Source organism: Agelaius phoeniceus, chromosome 6, assembly GCF_051311805.1.
Source record: "Agelaius phoeniceus isolate bAgePho1 chromosome 6, bAgePho1.hap1, whole genome shotgun sequence".
NCBI classification, from domain to species: Eukaryota; Metazoa; Chordata; class Aves; order Passeriformes; family Icteridae; genus Agelaius; species Agelaius phoeniceus.
Window position 1 is genome coordinate 15,485,498 of NC_135270.1, and position 25,637 is coordinate 15,511,134.

Consider the following 25,637-nt stretch of genomic DNA (forward strand, 5'->3'; position numbering starts at 1 on the left):
ATTTCCCATTGCACTTCCACATCAACGGGGCTTTTTTTTGCTTCTCAAGCCTCTTCAAGGCACAATATTGGTACCCTTCAATCATCTGCCACTAAAACACTGCCAGCACAGAACAAGACTGTACACACACCTAAATGTTCTACAGAATATATATGAATACATATATATATTTATATATGGAAAGAAAAAATATTTATCCAGGTGAAAGTGCAGAAGGTGATTTTGGTTGATGGACACCCCCCCAGCACCCTCTCAAAGTAGCAGAAAATTGCACCATCAAGCAGACTGGGATATCATCATTATTATTGTTATTTTGGTTTAAGAAAATGCTGACATTTTAAGGTTATGAATCAGGAATAGCCAGCTCACTGCCCAGTGAGTACAAATTAGGACTCCTGCTGATGAATGGTCTTTTCAGCCCACCTTTCTGGCATCCCTTGTGTGCTCCTCTCCACTCCTCCACTGTGCAGCACACATCTTTTCCAGTCCTGTTCCACTGCTCACGACTGCCGCCTCACTGTCACAGACAAAAGGCTCCTCTCCCTCTGCAGGGCAAGAAAAGGGGACATCCCCTGCCCTGTTGCTGTGCTGCTGCCTTGCCTCTGCAAATCATCCTGGATTATCACCACAGAGCAACAGAGAGCCTGAGCTGCAGCCAGACATCAGCAGCCCTTCCATTTTCAGCATGGTTCTGTCTTATTAGGCAGCATGCGTTAACTAGCAGCAAAACTAAAAGCAAAATAGGAAGGGTGAGCCTGATAAGGGAGGCCTTATCAGCCTTTGCTGCTGACAAAGCCCCCAGAAATGGGGGAGGGGAGGCCCTTTCCGAGGCAATGCTTTTGCACACTGCAGTATGCAGGAGCCAGACGCTGCTGAGCGCACACACAATAGACACAGTTGCCGTAGCAACAGCATCACAGGGAAAGGTTGAGCAAAGCTTCTCGCTTTCCACCAAGGTTACCTACAGATTACCACTTAGCACAGGGATCTGTAGGGATCAGACAACATCTTGCACCTGTCTGGAGCATTCCTGCATGAAAAGATGCAACAATGGCCGCAGCACAGGGAAGAGAAAGGCACTGCACGAGCAGAGCAGGGGCTGGGCTCTCCAAGTGCCATCTGACAGCAACAGCTTGCAAGCTAATAAACTGTCACCTCACCACAGACTACAAGTGTGATCTCCTGGAATCAAGTATGCTTTCATCTTTTGGGTTTTTTCTGAAAAATTACTAGATTACAATAAAGCTCTACTCCACATTTCTGCAGCAAGACACTTCAGTTTCTAATACTGATCAGAAAAATATTCCCCAAACCAAGAAAAAAAAAAAAAACAAAGCTGCTTTGTTTTTACACATACTTTTATCATTCCACTAATGCTGTTTAAAGGCAGTGAAAGTATATGGTGCAGCACGTGTCTTGAGAAAAACTAGTCACAAACAGAGCACTTGAGTAATTTACAACCTTAAACTACACCAGTGAGTTATTTACCTTGTTTCATTTGCTCCTCCTATTTTTTCAGATAAACAAAAACACATAAATCTTTTCCCCTTGAAATGCAACATGTTTTTTTACTCAAACATTTAAGTGATCAATTGTCACTCCCAAAGAATAAAAAATAGGGACTTGTTAAAAACATAAATATCACTTGAGAAAACATTTCATCAGTTGTTTCTGCTTAAAGGAGTTTTAAACTTTGACATTTTCAAGTTTTTGGCATGCAATCTCTTGACTGTAAAGCTGCAAAAGTAACCCCCCACATAATCAAATGGCACAACAGAACTGCTTTGCAACTTGCTCACGGGATACAAACATCCAAAAAGGCTGGAAGCTGGCAAAGGATCAAAACTAATCAAATTAAACAGGACTGTTCCTGCATTTATGTCTTGCTATCTACAAAGATAACAGCGTGTTCCTGAAATACATCTTTATGACAAACTATAGGTAATTTCAGCATCAATTGGGTATATATAGTTGCAAGCAAATGGCTGTCACACCATACCAGAGAGCTTCATTAGAGAAGAGTGCTTCAGGCTCCTCTAGAAGACAGGCAGTTCAGAAACTGTCTGCTACAAGAACTGCAGAGACACAATTATACACCCAAGCCTTGACAGCTGGGGGAAAAGAATCACATTAGCTCTGATAAGTTTTACAAAAACCTTCAAATTTCTTGGCCCTCTGTTAATAAAGGACATTGCAGCACAACAGATATTAACTTTACCTCTGGAAGAACAGGCAAGCACAAGATAAAAGAAGCTACTGCAGCAACTTCAACAGGAACAAGCTGAGTCTTCCACCATATAAAGTCATGACTGGGTAGCCTAAGGAAGATGCCACCACACAAAAAAACTTATTCCTGTTGCAGGTTTTGAGTAAAGTCTCCAGCTTGAATTAAGAAAATATGACTATGTAATTTCAATAGTCCTTGTGCTCTTAAAAACTTCACACATACAGCAGCATGTTAGAGCCAGGTGTCAGGAGCAATGCTAGAAAAGCACACAAAATCACAGGCACCAAATTCTAAATTACTGTGGAAAAGAAAACCTACCCCTTACAATGGAAGGCATCTTTAATGAATAAAACTGGAAGGAGACAAGGCAAAAACTGTGTAGGCAGAAGCTAACTCTTCACAAGGTGGGAGAAGGGGAAGAAGGCACCCTTTTGCTATGTACATGTGGGAGCCTGAGAAAAATGTAAGTGAAATTTGTGAGAGAAGTAAAAAAAAAAACCTCATCATCCTTTATCACTAACACATCTGCAGAAGAAGCTCCATTTGAAAGGAGAACTTCCAATTAGAAGAACAAGAATAGCCTTACCTTATTTCAAATACAGTAGAAATGCAAAATCCTGAAACCATGGATTTGCATATTAAGTTATCTACTGCATTTAAATCTGGGTATATTAGAAATTCCCTTCTTCTGAAAGAAGAGAACAAGTAGCTTGATTCCCTTTCTACTCACTGAACTTCAGACCAAGGTATAGGACTGTCTGGAAGTCCTTTGCCTCTACCCTAAATAAGATAATAATGTTCCTCATCACTCAAACACACATCCTAAAAGCAAAATACAAGGAAGAGAAATGTTAGCTTGTAACAGAAGTCTGCCACTCCTACTCACATATTTATAGCACCAGGGTTGAGCATAAGGGTTGTAGAATTTAAAACAACAGTAAGGATATTGAGGACTCTGAAGACAAGGAATCATATGGGGTAGCATAGGAGGCACAAGGAAAAATGCAGTCTGAGAGTGCAACTATCCCACTGGGAAAGCCACTGACAGGTTAATAAAGCGTTCAAGAGAAATGATGATCAAGTACTGATGATACAGCTTAAAACAGCAGTTTTGAAGAGCTCCCATCCAAAACCAGAGGAGAAAGGGTTGCACATTAGTTATGGGAGAAATTCCAAGTCCAAGGGGCCTGAAATTAGGAATTATATTAGAAATGGTAATTGGCCATACAACTTTCCAAAGAGACTGTTTTAGTTGCAAGGTCAGAAACACAAGGACAGAACACCTAAAGCACTGGGAACATCATCATCTCCATTAGTAACTAAAGTTAAATTATTTTAAGATATTCTTGGCTAACATGGTGTTGTGATAAGCATTCCTAGGACAAGTTTCTGCTGAGAAGAAGGATTTGCATCTCTGAGCTCAAACTTTGAAAAACTTCTTTAGGAAATTATTGCTTTTAATGTGAATTTTTCAAGTTTTTGGTTGGTGGTCTTTAAGAAAACAGCTAGCAATTTTTTTTAAAGATGTGAAAATAAGTACATTTTGTGAAACCCTGCATATTTTACTACAGTAAGAAAAGCAAGGCAGACATTTGCTTAATCCAGCTTGCAGGAACAATTAAGCCAATGGCAAACTCAGAAAAGCCAGAGAAATAGGCCAGCCTCTCTCCTGACATGGAGCTGACAGGACTGAACAGGATGAACACATTGTTCACCTCCATGAAGAGGTTAATTAAAACAAAAATAGCCACAAAAATCCCTACATCTCCTCAAAAGACTCAGAGTTCTGAAGAGCCCCTCTACAGGCCTGTCTGCAGTATTGTCAAAGGATTTAGTCATTCCACAGGGAGAGCCAACGATTTTATAATTTTTTAAAATGAGATCTGATTAAAATTTAACACAGTTAAATAACATATCTAGGAGTTTAAATACCCTACTTCTAAAAATGATGGCAAGTGGAAATTGCAAGACAAGCAGGATCCTGGAAAATCAGCTGCTTTATGTGACTAACACAGCAGAGTATGACTTAAATCAGAGCTTCCAAAACTCTGGGCTATTACCTGCTCATTCCTATCCAGACTGCCACAACACACTGCAGAAGTGTGATGAGGTTTGGGTGCCTTTCACTATAACAGTCCTATTTTAAAACAAAATTTCTGTCCAAAAAAGTTTCACCCAAAAGAGTTACAGCCCAGAGTGCTGTGTAGCCCTTCAGAAGGATCTTGACAGGCTGGAGAGATGGCAACAGCAAAACTGTCTGAAATTCAACACAGGCAAGTGCAGGGTCCTGCACCTGAGGAGGAATAACCCCATGGAATAACAGTACAGGCTGGGGCTGATCAGCTGGGAAGCAGCTCTGCAGAAGTGCCTGGGAGTCCTGCTTGGACAACAAGCTGTCCATGAGGCATCAGTGTGTCCCTGTGGCCAAGAAGGGCAATGGTATCCTGGGGGGCATTAGGAAAAGCATTGCCAGCAGGTCAGGAAGGGGATCCTGTCCCTCTGCTCAGCCCTGGTGAGGCCTCACCTGGAGTGCTGTGTGCAGTTCTGGGCTCCTCAGGACAAGAGATTTGGAGTTCCTGGGGTGGGTCCAGCAGCTGGAGGGCTGTGATGATGATTAAGGGACTGGAGCATTTCTCTCATAAAGAAAGGCAGAGAGAGCTGGGCCTGCTCAGTCTCAAGAAGAGAAGATTGAGAGGGTGCCCTACCAATGTCTGTCAGTGTCTGAAAGGAGGGTGTCAGGAGAATGGAACCAGGCTCTGCTTGGGGCTGCCAAGCAATAAAGAGGCAATGGGCACAAACTGAAGCACAGGAGGTTTATCCTGAATATCAGGAAGAACTTCAGGTGATTGAGTGCTGGAACAGATTGCCCAGAGAGGTTGTAAAGTCTCCTTCCCTGGAGATATTCAAAAGCCATCTGGACAATCCTGACTAATGTGCCTGAACAAGGAGGTTGGACTAGATGACCTCCAGTGGTCCTTTCCAACCTGAACCATGCTATGATTCTGTGACCATTCATATAATACTGCTCAGGAGATAATACCACCATAGTACTGCTGATAATACTGCTCAGGAGAAAATCTACTTCACAGCTGACACAACTGCAGGCCTAGAACAAGGCAGCACGAGCACTCAAAGTGCAGAAAGTGAGCCAAGACCACATACAGTTTCACCTTCTTTTTGTTATCACATTAATTTCATATCCAGGATTAAAAGCAAAATAAAAGAACAACTAAGAAGAAAAGCCTTGATAGCTTAGCAAGATCTTTACTTGGTATTTAAACATAAATAGCACATAAGGCACTCCATGATCTTGTCCACAGATCATGTGGTACATGCTGTAAATTGTCTTTTTAGGAACTGAAGTCATCTCCTTTCAGAGAGAAAGCCAGGGAATGCTGTCACTGCTACTGTTGGCACATGGTTGCTTACCCCTATATGTTTATGCTCCCTTGTGCATAAAGGAGGCTTATGAGCTTCCTTAGGCTTGTGAGCTGGAACAGTTTGAGATGGTCAATGGATCCCCAGAGCAGCTGGTTCTGAAAAGTAGCAGTGACCCAAAGCACTGTCCATTTCAGTAACCTGCACCAGGAAATTCACAGGATTTATCTGCAATACCCATAGTAGGGAAGAAAGTTCTTTTTTTGTTTTGATTACTCTGCTGAATTATCACAGTAAAGCTGTTCTCAAGTTTAAACATAAAACTAATGCTGCTAGCATCCATGAATTTTAATATATTCAGTTCCCTAAACTGTCTATGCTACTACAGCAACTGAAGGTGTCTCAGTCTGAGGCATTTATTCTCCTGTCTTTGAGATGCTATTAATGTTATCATTCATTTATTGCACAGTCTGGAAATTATGACACTGAGGATGTCTCTTCTTTTGAGTATCCAAGTTGCCTTATTTTCAAAAGCATTTTCTCAGTATCATTCTATGTGCATCACAAAATGAAACAGAGGACTTGTCAGTGGTCTGAATGCTCCACACAAGTGATTTCCCTACAGTCATGATGAGCATGAGTTACAGGCAGAATCTGATCTGCTCTGTCCATGCTGTTCCAGTGTGGATGTTCTGCACATCAATTCAAGCCAAGATTCATGGAAGCAGGTTGAAGGCACATGATCATGCCCTCTGCACCACCCTGTTTTTCTTAGCACCAAATGGCTGCATCCCATCTCCTGTTCTCACCACGTCTCTGACAACCAAAGCTTGACACAAACAGGCTAGCAGGTATCAAGCTACCTTATTTCTCCTTCAATTTTTATTTTAACCTAATCAATTGGAATCCCTCTGCTTAAGTCAACAAGTGTTTGGGTTTACACCATTTAGCAATGCCATGGAAGCTTCAGTGGAAGGTGAGAATGTAAGAACCATGCAGGCTTTGTCACCTAAGGTCTGAAGGCCTCTGAACCCAATCCTCTTCCTTTTCCTGGATTAATAATAGATTCATACTCCAAAAGATTCCTGGAAAACACTCCCTTTTAGTATGGGCCTTGCCCCACTGAAAAACAGACATCTACCTTTCTGTCTTTCCTTCCTACTCTTAGGTCTCAAATCTCGTGAGTGAAATATATTCCTTCTCAAATAAATGAAGTATAATGAAAACAGCTATATCTAAGGCTAAAGATTATTGTGCTTTTTTTTAGTCTGTTATGGTCCTCTGCTTTAGATGTCCTCTTTGAGGTCAGGACATAGACAAGCACACAGTATACCAAAAGACTTACAAAAAGGGACTATTTTCAGCCACAACAATTAAGCTCCACAGTGACAAAGGCAGTCAGCAGAGGAAACTGAAGAACTTCAAAATTATCTTTTTTGGTTCCTTTCACCATTTCCTCTTACATGTGAGCAAAAATACTTATGACGGCTCTTCTGGGAATTTTTTTCTCCCTTTCTTTTGTAGTTTCCACTTCTCAGCTAATTTTGGCCTGTCCAACTGGTTGCTTAGAGATGCTTCAGTTTTTATTGCTCTTTTTCCGTTTGTACTGTAATTTTATTCTGAATGTCACCTCTAGCAAGACTAGTTTTGCAAGTGAAGCAAGAAACACTCAGAAAAGGCTTTTTAAACAACTACACAAGGTCTACAGAGCAGCATCCTACACACCTTTTCCTCTTCTACATCCAAAAAGTGCAGGAAGGAGTCCTTAGCAACATTTAGCTTTATGCCAGCAGCAAGCAAGTCTCTAGAAGTCAGTCTGACAGGACAGGATGGTTTTGACCTCTGGCAGAGAGAGAGAAAGAGAGAGAGAGAAAGAGAGAGAGAGAAAGAGAGAGAGAGAAAGAGAGAGAGAGAAAGAGAGAGAGAGAAAGAGAGAGAGAGAGAGAAAGAGAAAGAGAGAGAGAGAAAGAGAGAGAGAGAAAGAGAGAGAGAGAAAGAGAGAGAGAGAAAGAGAGAGAGAGAGAGAAAGAGAAAGAGAGAGAGAGAAAGAGAGAGAGAGAAAGAGAGAGAGAGAAAGAGAGAGAGAGAAAGAGAGAGAGAGAAAGAGAGAGAGAAAGAGAGAAGAGAAAGAGAGAGAGAGAGAGAGAGAGAGAGAGAGAGAGAGAGAGAGAAGAGAGAGAGAGAGAGAAAGAGAGAGAGAGAAAGAGAGAGAGAGAAAGAGAGGAGAGAAAGAGAGGAGAGAAAGAGAGGAGAGAAAGAGAGGAGAGAAAGAGAGGAGAGAAAGAGAGAGAGAAAGAGAGAGAGAAAGAGAGAGAGAAAGAGAGAGAGAAAGAGAGAGAGAAAGAGAGAGAGAAAGAGAGAGAGAAAGAGAGAGAGAAAGAGAGAGAGAAAGAGAGAGAGAAAGAGAGAGAGAAAGAGAGAGAGAAAGAGAGAGAGAAAGAGAGAGAGAGAAAAAGAGAGAGAGAGAGAAAAAGAGAGAGGAGAAAAAGAGAGAGAGAGAGAAAAAGAGAGAGAGAGAAAAAGAGAGAGAGAGAAAAAGAGAGAGAAAAAGAGAGAGAGAAAAAGAGAGAGAGAGGAGAAAAAGAGAGAGAGAGGAGAAAAAAAGAGAGAGAGGAGAAAAAAAAGAGAGAGAGGAGAAAAAAAGAGAGAGAGGAGAAAAAAAGAGAGAGAGAGGAGAGAAAGAGGAGAAAGAAGAGAAAGAGAGAGAAGAGAGAAAGAAGAAAAAGAAAGAAAAATAAAATGTGCACTGCTAAAATCACCCAGGAAAACAAGTGTGCATAGTAGGGGAGAGAAGGGAGGATAAAAGCAGCATCTCCAGCTCCCAGACATGCCACTTATCCTCTCCTAAGCACTTGCTGAGGCGCTGTGCTCTCGATGGCTGGTAGGACAGTGCCATGCTGTGGACACTGGGCTCGCTGCTCTCTGCAGTCTCTGCAGGTACAGTAGGCCTGCTTCCTGACCCACTTTGCTCACCAATCTCTATTTAGCTCTACGCTAGTGATGCTCCTGGCATGACAATCAGATACTGCAGCCTGCAGTGCAGCTCGCTCCAGCAGCCCGGCGAGCTGCGAGTCAATCCAGTGGAAAAGTACTGTATCAGCGGAGCCTAATTACGCTGAAGTCATCTTCAGCAGCTGACGTCAAAGGCAGCCACACAAAAGCGCTCCAGAGATTTAAAAGATGCCTTTTCATTTTGAATCTACTAAATCTGCTAGGCATAAAGTAAATCCAAAAGGATCTTTTCTACTCAAGGGCTGCAAATGGCAAAAGCTAGTAGAGCTAGTACCGTTTCATAGGATTACCTAATCAATCTTGGAACTTGTGCCAATTAAAACCTGCCATAATTCCTTCCACTGTCATTTACTCTTAACTAGAGAGGGGCTTTACACCATAATGTCCAGTGAAATTGTAAACTTAATCTCACTACAGCTATTAAAATTATCTTCTTACGCGCAAGAACCAAATTTCTCCTTCAGACACAGCCACTTAAGAATTAATTTCAAATTCTATTTGCAGTTAACTTCAGATTTTACTTGCACCTACATGTGTAAGGGATAAATTGGTTTTGGAAAACTAATGATTGTACCAGACAGCTAGGGCTGTTCTGGCTCCGAAGTTAAGGTGTAATAGGTGAATACCTCTGAGATCAAGAAACTGGAGATTGGTCATATTTCATTTATCTGCAAAAAAACCCGCAGGTGTCTCACTTCTCTTATAGGGAAATATTGTAAAAAAAATGGCCATAACATGGGCCTCAGTTAAGAAATCCAATTGCCAAGCCCCTAAGTTATATGGTAGTAATTCACTATACTACGAATCTCCACTTCCTTCCTGGGCACTGAAGTTAACTGGAGAGTTCTGCAGGGGATACCATACATTGCTAATATTTTGCACATAGAAGGCACCGAAGTATGAAACATTCGAGGGTCTTACCAACTCCTTGGCAAGACCCTTCTTCTGTTCAGTGGAATATTTTTGTACTTAAAAAACTCAGATCACTATCAAGAAAAGTTTTGAGAGTTACTCAGAATTGTTATACCAAAACATTTTAAGTGTCTTAAGATTAGATACACTGAATTTAAAACACTCAAACTAGTACAAACTTATTGACTAGTGATAAATAAAAGCAGCAACAGAAAGTACTGAACATACCCGGTGGGGCCATGAGTGCCTTACAGGTGTGCATCATTTATAGCAGGTATTGTGTACAGGAGGGAGCATGAGGAGCAATTATTCACAAAGCAGTCCCACTGTGCGCTGTGAACAAGCACAAGTTCAATCCTTTGCAGGAGTTTATTCATGTGCAATATGACCAGTTTTGCTGGTTAGCAAGAAATATTACTAAAAAACAATTCTTGTGGCTTGGCAAATGCCACAAATTGATGGCACTGTGGTGGTTTTTGGCTTTTTTTTTTTTTTTTTTTGCATATGCACTACCATAATCACACTAATTTACTAAATAAACCAATGATTCCCAAAAATGGACCCCAAAATGCTTATGTAAAATCTCTCCAACAAGAAGTCTGATTATCCATTAAGTGGGATGATACCAGCCAACAGCAAGAGAAAACAAAATTAAACATCCATCAGAATGTGCAATTCATCCAAATTTCATACCACAGGCACCTATAAATATATGAGTCATTATTATAATGTACAAGGTAATTATATTTCATCACTCATTACCTTGACCCAAGGAGGACCTCTTATCCTCAAATGGAAGATGCAATCCAGACTTGCATTTTTATGATTAAGGAACCCTGCGAGAAGCACAGCTTACATAAAGCAGCACCCTTAGACTAGCAGCTGTGCAGATGCAGAAGAAACTCAACCTCAAAAAACTGCTGTAGACTGCTTCTTTTACCCACCAGTGCCCTCACACCAAGTATTTCACATTTAAACCCAAGACAAGCAGACAGACTCCAACAGGGCTCTGCAGGAAGGACACAGCTGGGACACTTGTTAGCGACAGGTCTGCCATACTCACATGCACCTGTCAAGCAAAGAGGGTATTTAAAAGTACAGAGCTTCTTTGTTCCTACCTATGATAGGATCAACAACACCACTAAGAGATTATTTTGCTGCCTTGTTATTTATTGAAGATAAGATCACCCTCAGGGCTGTCCCAGGGCAAAGAGCCTTGCAAAGCAGAGTTCTTGACAGTTTTTCCTCAGGACTAAATTTTACAGCTCATTTGATTTTAGCTTCCTGAGCCATGCACCACAAAACTAAAAGTAGACCTTCAGAAGTTGCTTCTCTAACCTCACATCTACTCAATTCAAGTAGAGAATACATAGTGAGGCCTTGGAGTTTAGGAAGAGCAAATCAATTACTATACTGGATCAGCCCACTCCACTGACAAGTTTCACAAGCACACAACAGAAACCCTCACCAGATAGTTACACAATAACCTACAAAGCCTATTTTTAGGGTCCATAAAAGTTTATATCCTTTCAAGAGACTATACAGATCTTTGTTTGCTTTTTTTATGTGAATTTGGAAATGCTCAATATTGGCATCCAAAAATGCACTGAGCCCTGCTATATTTCCTTCTCCAAAGCATTTGTTATTGTTTTTAATCAAACAAAAGCTGTCTAGGAATCAAAGGCTCTAATCTGAATTGTTACTGCTTGAACATCTGTTAAAAAATTCTGGCTGCAAAAGTAGAACAGATTCTGGTTTACATGGAAAACTACGTAAGTAATAAATATCTGGCAAATCAAGAAAGCACTCTATGGGATATAATCTAAGATGCAATCATTAAGTTGCTTCTTAGTCCTGGACTATGGAGTCAGAGTGAGAGAAAAACCACAAAAATAAACCTTGGTTTTGATGGTTACTTTCAATGTTTCTGTGCTTTGTAGGCTGACTCCTGGTTGATTTGCAAATCCACACATGCCCCTGGGAGTGGGATCTCAGATCGTTTAGCATCATGGCAGATTTCCAGTTCTTGGCAGGAGGGTTGTTTTTCTCCATGAATCAGCAACTGTCCATCACCCTACAATCTGTGAAGTGAAAAACCCACCTCATCAGCATAAACTAAATGCATGTATGTGTGTATACATCACAGAGGAGTTTCTGGTCTCTCTCTCTCTACAGCCCACATGCGAGGACTGTCATTTGCACGAGCACATACATGCCTCTGAAAGCCAACCACAAGAAGCAGTGATTTATCTCACCTTCTGCAGGCCTGTAATGCTTTGATAACACATCATCTGCATGGAAAGCCTTTAAATGTTATGGTAAAGTACACAAACAACAACCCATTCTATTTACTGCTTTCTCCTATCAATGGGCAACTCCAGAGCAGAGCCCACTGTGGTCGGCTGCAGAACAGCTGCCTGTGCCTGCTGCTGGAGAGTAAAGAACATTTTCATTGTCACATAATGCTTACCAGTATATGCATTCTAAACACCCATCAGCAAGGAAAACAAGAGCAAATAAGTTACATTTGAAACATCTTCCTGAAACGTGCTCCAGAATTTTAACAGCTCTCTGTAATACAGATGATGCTTCTAAAAAATGATAGCAAACGAGATGAATGCTGCCCCAGTAAAGTAAACTTATTCTCAGAAATACTCTGACAAGCAAATCATGAATTTTGGAGATGTATTACAGAAAAGGATGTACTAATAAGTCCTCATTTTATTCTCCCTGTGTCTGTCTCTTCCTGATACACAAGAGATTGCAGTATTCCTATTGTATGGCAGCGCTGTGCTAATATTAAATAACAACAGATTTGCTGGCTGCTCAAAAATGCCATTTTTTGAAGGAGGCAGGGGAAAAAACTACTATAATCAGAAAAGCACTCTTAAAATTCAGGAATCAGACACTCCCACCCCCCCCCAGTTCACTGTGTAAACTCCTAGAAAAAACTATAACCTGATCCAGTGGATGAAGCAGTTCAGCACAATGTCTGGGTCTTCACTGTTCCCTCTGCTTGAATTATATGTCCAGGGCATTGCAAAATTTACCCAAATTACTCATTTTTTTCCCAGAGTCTAATCATAAAACCTACACTTCAGGGATATAAATTCACAATCTGAAGCTAAGCATAAATTCACTCAGTAAACTGGGTTTGTTTCTTGCAGCATTAATTCACACATGCACTGAAGATCATCGAATACAGCACAGCCAAGTTATCAAACTGCAGCAATGCTGTCAAAAGGAAGGCTTTTTTTTCTTTCCTTAAATGCAAACACATCTTTTATTATTAGCTGCATAAGGGTGATCTATGTTTACACAGCTCAGAACTGGATTTAAAACCAATTTTAACAGCCAACTGTTTCAACTTGCATGTAAACAAACATACTGCATTTCTTCATTAGCTGGAATTTGCTGCAGTCTGTCAGCCATCTGTACTGTCTTGCATTCTGTTCTCTATTCAGAGCACCACTATCAAATGTTGGTGATATAGTATTGCTCTCTTTGGAGACATCATGACTACACTATAAATAGTTTAGAGACATAAACCACTATTTCTAACAGTTGCCTTAATATCTGCTTTCTCAGAATGCATTAGGTTGTTCTATTTCTCATCCAATTTTGGTTCTCTGTATTTTTTTGTTTTGTGAATACGAGGAAAAAAGATTTTATTTTGTCTCTCTCAGAGGTACAGAGCAAAAACTGCAGCCAGAGCAAGGCTCCAACTTCTGCACCCCTCAAATCCCAGATACAGAGGCCAAACCCCAGAACATAACCCTGCAAATATCTGCAGTGCAGTACAAGGGTGACTGCACAGTGCACAAGAGCTAGGCTGTCCTTAAACAAGCTAGTTGAGGCTGTCCTTAAACCAGCCCTGGAGCACCTGCACAGAGAAGTGCAGGCTGACCCAGGCACTCACTGAAGCCACACCAAGCAAACCCAGCCTGGAATCTCACACTGTGCTGGTGCAGCTCTGTGCTGGAGCTCAGGAGCTCCCAGAGCCCTGCAGAGCCCTGGCTCACTCCAGCCAGCTCAAACATCAGCACATCCCTGTCTCCAGCAGTTGGGAGCACAGCCCAACCCCTCTGGTGCCATCTGTCCCCCGGCTCTCCCTGGGGTCACAGTGCCTGCAGATGCAGCCTCGAGCAGCCCTACAGCCCCTGAGCTCTGCATGCCAGAGGCTTTCCCGAGGGCAGCCCTGCATCCCAGACCCTGCCAGGGGCTGCCAGGAGCCTCCCAGAAGCTGTGGTGGCACCACGAGTCCCCTCCAGCCTGCAGTCACACCCTGGGCCATTGGGCTGCTCTAAACTGCTCCAGCTCTCCCAAGCAATTCCAAGAGGACTGCAGCACAGCTGAGGACACCACCCAGACAGTTCAGCTACTGATCTGAGCAGTGTGCACTACTTTCAAACTTCAGAGGACAGCTGATGGTATCTTTAGAAGAACACAGCTCACTAAAATAAGGGGCTTTGGTAGGTTGCCGAGTCATTCTCTCTTTTAGGGAGTCAGGAGGACTGGCAGTGAGACCGGAAACCTGAAACACACCTTAAATCCCAGTTTTCCCTCCTCTAGGGACAGCAGAGCACTCAAACATTACTTGCATAACCAGTGCCACTTGACAAGTGATGCTATCACAAACCACAAAGCTACTTGATATCCATGTTAGTTTTCCAAAGCGAAAGCTGCCTCTTCAAATACAGCTTTTTACCTCACTCAGTATATGAGTTTAAAAGTTTTCAGGAAGAACTTGATGCTCTGCCTTCAAGTTGATTCCCAGACTTAGATCATACTTTTGATTTCAGACCTGCAGTGCCATAAACCCACCTTCTTCCAAGAGAACAAATTTGCTGCCCTCCAAGAACAGACTCGTGGCACACTCGTGCAACACCAACAGAGCTGTCTCTGATCAGAGGTGTCAGAACTCTGAAAGCTGATTTTGTTGGTAAAATTACCAAGAAGTCAACATGTCTCATTCTGAGAGATCCATTTCAGCTTCAATTCTGAGTTTCTGACTGAGGAAAGTGTGTTGAAACGCTACCTAATTTTATTATCCTGTCAGTCATATACAAAGGAGAGTAGGGCTCACTGATAATCAAACCAGGAGAGTGAAGTCTGCTATCCATTACTCCCTGATTAAAACAGACTAAAACTTAACCTGTAACTCAGCAAAAAAGTTCTTCAGGTGTCTAACCCTCTGGATAAGTTTGGGGATTTTTTTTACAGCTTAATAAATCTACCACTGGAAATCTCTTCCTTTTCCCAGCTTATGCCTCCTTTTCTGCAACAGCAGCAACAAAAATGCCTACACCCTTGTGTCCAGATCATTTTCAGCAGAATTTCTTGTGTAGAATTAAACAAGCCAAGTTGCAGGCGTGAAATCAAGCTGCCAGAGAGGCTCACAGCCACAGAATGCTCCTACAGAGCTGCAGTACCGCTCTTAAAACATGAGCAAAATAAACTCTGACATGCAACCATTTAGGGGGACACAATACAAAATAATTCCTTCTTCCCCTTCAATGCCTACACTTATCAGGCAGTAGTTTCAAAGCAGGGCTGGGGGGGGGTAAGAAAACACAGGTCTGTTTCCTTCAGGTCTGTTTGTTCCCTTCTGTGATTGAAAGAATGGAAAAAATGCAGTACCACTGTCAAAATTTTCCAGCTCTATTTTGGCACATCATCTCTCAAAACCAGCCTGATCTAAAAATTTCAAGCATGTTTAACTCAAGAGCCCTTGACAACATCTAATGCACAGGCTATTTATCATAAATTGAGGGGCTTATTTTTGGACTTCACCTTGAAACAGCAAAGAATGTCTGTTTTGTCAGTACCAGAAAAGCTTATAAATCCTGCCAAATGTATCAATATTATGTATTTCAATGGTATTCTACATACACCACAGAGATAGCCACAACTCTCTGAAAAATTCATTCAGCATTACAGATGTACATATTTTGAACTCCATGTGAAATCAGATCCTGTTGGGAACCACTATGACTTCCCCTCTCTACCTGAACAATTACTGGATTTAGCACTTCTAAGTAACTAGTGTGATTTCTAATGTACTTTAACATGTGAAAAAAAAAAAAGGTAACTTACTTTTTATGTTTCTCCTTTGCCCATTCCACAATTCTGACACATACACAATGATACCACTAACTGCAATAACCCTTTGGAGCTTCACAACTACAGAGAATTTTGAAAAATCTGCAAGCCTGCAAGAAACACCCTTTGTAGTGCTAAGTTTTATGCATGAAAAGACAGTAATTTCCCACTTTATCACTTGCCCCAAACGTTGCTGTTATATAGAAATTCAAATTAATAGGTATCACAGGGGATTACAGGTTCAATGGCAAGCTGCATTCAGAACAGCCTTTCTACAGTCTTTGCCTTTTAACCATCTCAAACTTTTTCAAGCACTTTAAACAATCTCAGTCCCCTGTGGTGTCCTTTCAATGCCTTCAACTAAACTGATAAGGCACCTTTCCAGCTTCATGTATGGGATGCATCACTCAGTGCTGTTCATATTTCTCACTTCAGAGCATGCAAGGCCAGCAGCCACCATCTCTGCCAACAGCACTGAAGGAACCAACAACTTGGACTGTCCACATGTGGAAGTGGTGCTGACCCAGCAACCCCACAGAAGTGCTTTACCTGCCATGAAAAACTATCAGGTGCTCTCCCATTCCTTATTCTCTTCTGCATAGGGCATCTACTAGGAAGTAAATATCAGGGATTAATGCATATTCACCATGCATTAATCCTTGAAAAGCAAGGCTGGTGCTTTAGATGATTTGCAAATATACAGCTCCTCAAACCCCAGTGATTTCATTAGGTCTGATTCCATCAGACCCACAAGCAACATGGTCTGTAAGAACAGCTGCTGTGCTGCTCTTGCAAAGAACTGAAAAGGTTCCCTGTAGCTGTCTTGCAGATCTCAAAGAAAAATGAAACCTTAGACTATGTGCTGTTTTTCCACAAAATTGATTGTGAGGCCTTGAATTCAAACCCAAAGTAGAAAGTCCAGGCATATGTAGAAAATTAACAAATCAAATACAAAAGCCTTGTTTCTAGCACAGTTATTTGTGGATAAAGCTGACTTAACATGCCAAGAGTTATTGAGGTGAAAAAGTTAGCTTTGTGCTTAAAGGTTCGCAAACCGCTGTGAGAAAGAAGAAAAATAAAAGGAACTTCTTCAGACAAGCAAAGATCCTTAAAAAGAACTGCAGACAGCATACATGATTCTAGATGACTAATACTGCAACTCCGAAGAAAAACTCAAATAAAAAAGATTCTCATGAATCAGGACAGTCTTTTTCAAGAAGCATTTTAATGATGACAAAGTCACATCTGTGTCACCTCTAAGCTCCTCTGTCTCATTTTCTGTTTACCCTTGCAGAAGAACACAACATTGCAGACATCAGGTTTTTTAATTTTCCGAAGAGCAGAGCCTGTTTTTAGTGAACTAATTTCAACAGCCTATCTGTCACACGGCCTGTGCATCTATTGCTACTCAAAAGAAAACAGAGGACAGGGAGAAGGGCACAGAATTAGACTTTGTCTTATAAACTGTCAGCATAAACCAATTCAACTTAATTTTATATGACCAAAGAGGAATTTATGCTAGAAGATGGCACATACCTAGAGAAACTGCAGAACAAGCCCTGAAAATCAAAATGATCATTTTAAGCCTCCAGATCAAGGGCTCTGGTTTTCAGTGCATGGATAGTTAAACTGCAGAGTGGCTTCTCAACTAATTTTCTACTTTGCAAACTTTGGAGTACAAGGAAAATAAGAACAAAGAGGAGAGGACAGCTAATTTTAGTGTTTCTGGGCTGAAACAAAATAACAACAAAGAACTACTGAACCATGAAGCAGTTTTTCCAAGCTGCTATTTCAGTTACAGGCTTTCTTTTCCCTAGTCAGTGCTGGAAAGAAGATGCCAGCTTCTACCCTATCAGAGTAATACAAGCACCTTATTTTATGCAGAGGGGCACATTGAGAGCTCTGAACTGCTTGCATAATGCTTCTATACATTTTGCTGCACCCAAAATGTGTATTATAGCTGACAGGAAAAAAGCAGCATGATTTCTTCAATTTCCTTCTCTCTCACTGGTTGCCCCTAGTAAGAAGCATTGCTCCTGCAAACTGAACTTGAGTCTTGCCTATTACATTTTAACAACTACCCTGAAAACTCATCCCTCTGACAGCTTATTATTACAGCACTGGGCTGAAGCTTCATAATTCCGAGCCTCGAGCATGTGTGGAAACAGTTTTGAGGACAAAACCAAGACCTTAGGATCACAGGATTATCCAGAATAATTATTATTATTATTCTGACCTCCAGAAGTGACCTCCAGAGGTTCAGTCCAACCTCCTGTTCCCAAGCAAATCAGCCATGAGATCTTTTCCATTCCATAAGGCTCACATGGTACAACCTCCCCAGGCAGCCTGTTCCTCTGCTTGATTGTCCTCGTGGTGGAAAAGGTTTTCCTTATGTTAAGTCCGAACCTCGTGTTTCTATTTGTGTCTTTTGTTTCTCCAAGTTCATCTTCTGGATGAACCTCCTTGTAGGTACTGCCAGGCTGCTACTCTGTACCCTTGAAACTTTCTCTTCTCCCTGCTGAACAAACCTGGTAAGGTTTTCATCATGAGATTTTCATCCATCAGTTTCAGTTATGAGTAAACAAGGTACTGAGACAGTTACCTCCTCAAAACAACCTCCCAGACTTTCAGGTCTTAAAATAAATACAGGATCTTCAACTGTAATCATCTCACAGGAGTGGGCTTTTCAACTCTGATTTTTCTAAGGAAAGTTCCTCTTTCTGAGCAAGTATTTACTCAGAACAACACATCTTATGTTTTCAGCATCATCAATACTACTCTAGGGCTGAACAAAGTCTCCTACAATTTAAGGATGAATGGATTGGTTTTAGTCACTGTTTCAAAATAAAGCAAACTCAGAACAGAGAGTGAACACTGAAATTTCTCTCCTGAGTAGCAAATTACTGCAATAAATTTGGGCAACCAAACAGAAAGCTAGAACAGAAAATGCTGTGCTGCCTTCACACATAGCAGCATTAAAATATACTGGGTTTGGTTCATAATATTGCTGTTAAAATTCTCTCTTCTCTAAGGATCTATGTGCTATTACTCTGCAAACCTTCACGGGAATAAATTATGCTTTCCAAGCATTAAAAACACATTAACATGACATAGGGCATGGACATTCAAACTTCAAATACTTACTGAATCCAATAGATCATAAACCAAATCAGTATTAGAAAAAAGAAGATGGGTACATTAACTAAAATAAAGCTCTCTGAAATAATTAAGTGATTTTTCAGCCACTGTGATAACACATATTCCAATGGCTTAGATATCAGTGAAAGAGTCATTTAGACACAATTTCACTTTTAGTCATTTACTGGAACTCATAACCCTCTGGCCCAATTCCAGAAGATTTCTCAAATCCAATATAAAAAAACTTCAAGTCAGCCTGAGCAGCCTATACCATGCCACGTGGACAGTAAGCTGCCACAAGACACACACAGCAATACAGCAGCACATTTAAAACTGCCTTAATTTTTCAGTGCCCTTCAATTACTTTAAAGAAAAAAAGAGACTTGACAACAAACATTAACTTCTCCCACCATTTCACTGACTGTGTTATTAGCCAATTCATTCACTTGTCCCCCATCAAAGTTGGTATGCTTATTCTTGCTCATAAGTGTTTAATTTCTTAAAAACATTTGCATGGCACTAAAATCTGTTACACTTAACATCTCCAGCTTTACCTTACTTCTCAAATCAAGAGGCCTAATTAGGCATTTTTTGCATAGCTGAATCTAAAACTGAATGTATATCAAATGACAACTAGAATATTTTATCCAGAAACATTTTAGAAACTCAGTTAAGGTACAACAGTCCTGTAAAGCTAAATTACAAACATGACATTTCCTTTAAAAAGGCAACGTGAGGCTGCAATCTTGATCTTTCACTTTGGCATTAGAACCTGAAATTTCATGTTTTGAGGAATTTTGGAAAACAAGCTTTCCATACAGCTTTTTTTAAACCCATCACAATTACCACAAGCCATTCAAAGAAAAGTTGCCTTAACACCATACACAGCTTCTCACAGACGATCACTGTCATCACTACCTTAAATGTAGTACACACTTTTTGTACCATCAGTTTTTGTGACAGCCACCAGAAATCGAGCAATCTTACGGCTTTACAACCTGGTGGGCAACTCCTCTGGATACTGCAGAGCACCACTGACTTGAGTGCACCTCTCTGTATCAACACTGGACTTGACCCAGGAATTCCTGCTGCATTTTGGGTCTCCTGTCAAGGGTACTACAGAGCTGAGTGTTGTATAGAACCCATTGACACTATCTTGCAGACATGAGATTTACTATGGAGAGTTACACTGCACATAGGAATGCATGCTAGCTTTTACCTCATGCCTTTCATTCTCCTACATCCATCAGAAACCCAAGGGCTCTATTTAACCATGTGGGCTTCACCCCTCTCCCTTTTGCAGCTGTTTTCCTAAGATAAGCTCTGAACTGTGTTGCTGTTCTGAGCCAGCTCACCTGCAAAGACTGTTTGAGAACCCTGCCCACTGGGACATGACTCAGAGCAGAAGACAGGTACACAATGCTTTCTGATTTTAGCATGGCAGTGAGACAAGAGCAGCAGTACAAACAGTACTTTGAACCTTCTAGATGGGAAGATGCAGCTGGGCTTACGCACACTCAGCTGACAAAATAATTTTGCAGTCATGTAAATGAATGGTGCATTCCTCCTGCTCCCTCAAGATCAGGAAGTTTGCCTTGTTATGACTGGCAAGGTGCTGGTCTTCAAGTCTTCACATATCTCCACCCAGTAATGGCAGGTTTGAAGTGTCTTACAAAGACAAACAGATAGGAGGGGAACATCTGGGGGTTTTTCTACATGTAGCAGTGCTTATGCTTTGAGAAAGAGGTGGAGAATGTAACTATTGATCATCAAGTCTTCTTAATTTCAGCAACTCTGGTAGCACCATCTGCCAGGGAAGGATGGGGCAAATGTGCTGCTACATAGCCAGAGGAAGAAAAAAGAGTATTTAAGGATCAGGCAGCTCAGCTCTAAAACTCAGCTGAAAAGTTTGACACTGATCCAGGGGAAATAAAAGTGCTACCGCATCTCACCCCAAGGTACTGCTGTTAGCTAAAAAAAAGGATGAGTAAGAAGCCATATCTTCAGGCTTCTACAGTACAGACGTGTCTTTGCAAAAGTAGGAGATGCATAGCATACAGTGTCCTGGAGACAGTGACTGGCAGGCCTGAATACTGTTCCCTGAAGGTCCAAACTCACTGCAGACCTTGAAGAACTTTCAAATGCTAAGGACACCTGCTTACAGCCACGTGAATCTTGGAGAAAGTCTTTTCTCTAACAAATAATGTACTGAAGTATCCAAAAGTTTGTGGCCAAAGAGACATTTTCAAAAGAGGTAACAAAGCTGTCTCTGCAGACCATCCCTCCCAGGTGCAGGTCCAGCCCTGTGACAAATGTGAACAGTGTGACAGGCTTGTTTAGGTGTGCAGCTCTGGCTTCCCAGCAGGCACACCAGATGGCTCTCAGTAGGTCTACACAACACCAACTCTCCTGGGCAAGAGAGCAAGGGGAAAAAAAACAGGAAAAAGCACAGCAGCAAAACACCTCACAAGGAAGCTCCAGCTAAGGCCTGTGCAATGATTATGGTCCTGCATGAGAGATCTTTGTCAAACAAATTATGAGTGAAAGCAAATTACCCGAAGTGTTGGGAGGTGCAGCTTGGACAAATGTAAAAACCACAGTTTTTCTAATACTAGTTCTCCAAAATTGAAGTAATCCTCTTCAATTATATTTAGGTGTATGTAAATTTACATGTAACAACACAAACACTAATGCAATTCATGGTAAGACAATGTAAGAAAAAATCCCTAAGTGAATGACATAAAAATGGCTTCATTGAGGAACTAAGCTAGAATTCAGAGATTCACTTTTGCTAGCTCAAATATAAAACTAATTTAGTCTCAAAAGTTCCAAGTGTTTTAATGGTTTTGATTCCTCTTCCCACTGAGTATCAGTCAACATACAGCACTGAACAAGAGAGTTAGATGGAATCCAAAGAGGAGTATTGTTTGGAAAATTAAAAATTTCTCTTAATAAATGCATAAGCATACGACCCAAGTGCATCACAATCATATTGATCTAACATGAATAAAGTTTTTTAGACTTTGCTCCTGACTCTTTGAATTATCAAAATAGAGTGCTTAGCTCCATAATTACCAAAGAAGAGTATGTTCTCTTGCAAACACAGGACTGCACATGCAGACTCACTGAATGGAAGAGATGGTTTTGAAGCATGTTACCTCTTGCCAAAAGATAATAAACAGGCGTATAATTTGAAATCCCTGTAGGAGCACAAGTTATCTAATAGAAGTTGTCAGTAAGCAAAGCAAAAGAGGAAGAGTACAAGGGGGAAAAGGGCTGAAAGAGAAATCTGGAATGTATGTTTAATTTCAGTAGAGGTACATCAGTAATCCCTCACATACTTAGCATTACTAAATTTGAAGTCCTCTGATAAAATGACTTTATTTGAATTCTCTCTGGCATGGCATGCTGAGCATTAATGCAACATCAGTGAATAAACAGTCCTTTCCCACTGGCTTTCTGCCAACCTGACTGCAAAACTGAGGCCTCACACACAAAACCAGCCATCCTTGAAGACCCTGGACACCAGCATTGGAGTCCTGACTCATTTGGCCACAAGACATTTTAGATGTCTCCATGTACCATGCACTACTCTGTTCTCTTTTGTTAAAGAGATGGGGGTTATTATCTCTCAAACATGAAAGACATTAACACCACATCAAATCCCATTTCCTATTTCTGAGCAGCTTGTCAGCTAAGTTAAAACATGTGTGTCTTAAGACCATCACTGCAATTCACAAATACTATCTTAATCTAAGTGAAAAGACACAAGTATTTTCCTTTTCATGCTCCTCCAACCAGTCTGCATTTCAGACTTGCTGTGGCAAGGAAAACAGAGACAGCAAATTAATCCTGTAGACGTAATACAAACAGATGAACCAAGAGAGAGCCCTTCTATTACTCTGTTCCAAGTACTTTCTCATTTTCAGAAGTTGCAAATCTCAACATTGTGTTTTGTTTAGGAGATTTATGTCTAACATGTAAACTGAACAAAAAAAAATCCTGAGAAAGTTATACAACTGACCATGTAAATGCATTTCTACAAGTCTCTATATTTTTCTTAGCCCCAATTCTGTGACAGAGGTCCCAGATAAAAATACTGAGTCAAATCAGCAGTATCAGAGAGGAGAAAGTTGTAGGAATGTACAGTAAAACTTTAAAAGTGACTGTCATCACAGATCTCCATTACCTCATTTGTTTAAGGTTACTTGGTAGAGTAACCATGAAATAATATTTTGTATTCTTTTAAAACAGAATTAGGAATCCAAGCACAACAGGTGCCATGAAACAGCAAAAAGAAGATTGTGAATTTTTGGTTTCTGAAGACTGACAACATCCCCTCCCACCACAACCTGTGACTTGCCTTCCCAGTGAAAACATTAGATTCACTGTGAAGTGAAAAAAATCAATCTGTGTGCTCTAAAGAACTTGGCATGCACTTTCAAAGTAATCCTTTCAGACATGGGAAATTCAAATGCTCAAAAGACAAGCTGACACCTACTAGCTGAAGATAAGATCACTGGTAATAAAACTTAGGCTCCATAATACCCATATTTCCAGCACTGATAAGAACTGTTTTAATAAATGCTCTCCTTGCCCAACAATCCACCCAAGAAGATGAAACAAAGGGTAGGATCAAATAGAGGCTTCAGACTTGAATCTGTTCTTCATACATGTACTCAGGCCAGACCAGTACAAGTGAAAAGACTGCCTTTTGCCAGCTGCTCTAATGTAAGATGTTGAGACAGATTTGCCTCTGTAATGCTTGCAATTACCTTGTAATGCCTTCTATCTCACTTCCTGTCCTTATTTTCTGGCAACATTTTGAAAAAAATCTTGTAACTGTGCCCCCAAAAGTCACAAAGTTGGATTCTTTTTATAATCATAAACCAATTTTTGTCTAAATGTTATGGATACAGAGCTGCTTACCCTAGAAGTGGGTGCTCCTTTTTCATTTCAACTTCATTACCACAGTGAGTAATACATCTTTAAAAAAATCAGGATGCCTTTATCTTTTCTTTGTAGTGGTTAAATCCTAAAAAGAAGCAGTAGCAGATGAAAAAATCAAAGACAATCCATTCACTATTTTCTACTTCTGGAATTGACTTTTGTGTGTTTGAGTCATAAACCCTTTCCCAAAAGTACCGAAGAAAAAGGATTTTCCTTCATCAACACATTAAAAAGAAAAAACCACACCACAAAACCATGAGAAATCAAAACAGAGAGCCAAACAGAGGAGCTACAAGCAGGGAATAAATCCAAGAAGCAAAAATCATATCCTGTACTTGCATCAGAACACAAAACAACACAAAGTACAACACCTTGGCATACAGAAAAGCAATAAAGGAATTGCATAGCTATAAACACCAGCAATGTATCTTGTCAAACACTTAATCAAATGTCAGACACTGTATTATCATTGTCTGATCTGTTAGCCATTGTTAAATGGCTTTCATCCCTTCCCCTCAGTATTCTCTTGTGAGGTCCAGCAGCACCTAGCTTTTTATTATTTAACTTTGATTTTTCTTTCTATAGGAATGGACCATGGTCTGAGACTTCCAAGGCTTTAAATGGGTTCATACTTCTGAAATCAGCCAACAGTGGAGGCTGCAGAAAACCTTGACAACTTCAAAAAAATAAAAAAGCTGGACAAAAGGGATTTCCACTGAAGCAATCACCAGTAAGAAATCTGACTATTTAATACTTGTTAATTTAACACTTAAGAGAACAACATTATGCCAAACAATGTTCTGGCAAAACAAACACATCCTAAAAACTCCTTACTGCATCCTGATGCACTTGTTACCAAGGAAGGAATTGATCACATTAGTTTTACACCTGGGAGGGGAAGGAGGAATTGTAAAAATGGGAGTTGAAACGGCAATCCGTAGAAGGAGGCATTTTTTAAATCATACTTCTAGGGTAAGAGCTATCAATTTTTTTCTCTCTGAGAATGTATTTTTTTAAAAAAATATTTTAAAGGTTTTTATTTACTTTTGATATGACCAAAAAAACGTACTGCCAGGCATAGTTTTTTTCCAGTCTTTGCTGGCATCTGATTACATGCAAAATCCACTGAATTTATGGAGACCTCAGCAATGAACTGCCAGGAGACCAAGAAAAAACCCTTAGGAAGGTTTTAAAACAGGAGACAGTTTAGCATTTTTGTCCTCACAGGACTAGATAAATCACATTTACTTTTTCTTCCCCTTCCCCCTCCTCCCTCCACAAAAAGGTTCTGTTGGTTGAATGCTGGGGCAAAGGCCACGGACTGCATTAGACCATCCAAAAAACAGAGTCCATAAGTAGCTGCTGCCCTTGACAACTTCAGTTTAAATTAGAGAAAGGCAAGCAACAGGCAAGGGAGAAGAGCCACCAGGTGGGAGGACAAACTGGTCCCTGTCACTGCAGTACAGCAGTCCTGGAAAGCTGCTCTGTGCTGTGGCCTCACAGCAGAAACACAAATCTCCCTTTGCTGAATCTTTCATTAAACAGTAGCTTTACAGTAACTTATAACCTAAGCACAAAGGCCAGAGGGACTGGCAGGGCCCAGAGCTTGAGTTGTTGGAAAGCTGGAAACATCAGGAAAACACAAACAAATGCCATCACAGGCATAAAAGTACAGGCACAACCCAAATCCAAAACCCCTAAATTAAAAGCAGAGAGAAGCAGTCTGTTTGCTGGCACTGCCTTGGTGAATTTATGGCCCCACAATGACAAATGGGTTTGAAAGGACCAATGTTACAACACAATAAACAGGTAGTGTTGGCACCACTAAGCTCTCTCCCATCTCATTCACCTGCAGTAACATACCCAGTAATGCATACTTGCATTTCTCTACCTACAGAATGCATACTACCTATTAAAG

At 40.7% G+C, this 25,637-nt stretch overlaps 1 protein-coding gene across 2 annotated transcripts in view; it reads right to left on the bottom strand.

The window, feature by feature from the left end:
• The window catches only part of SERGEF (secretion regulating guanine nucleotide exchange factor), a 141,937-nt gene that overhangs the window by 79,254 nt on the left and 37,046 nt on the right, over positions 1-25,637 (bottom strand). The window contains exon 10 of one of the 2 annotated variants that reach the window (XM_077179876.1): positions 23,699-23,804. The exons of the other annotated variant lie outside the window; for it this stretch is intronic. Coding sequence (XP_077035991.1) covers positions 23,778-23,804 — 27 coding nt within the window. The 3' untranslated portion in view covers positions 23,699-23,777. Of the gene's footprint in view, positions 1-23,698; positions 23,805-25,637 lie in introns of those variants that run through there. 2 annotated transcript variants of the gene reach the window in all.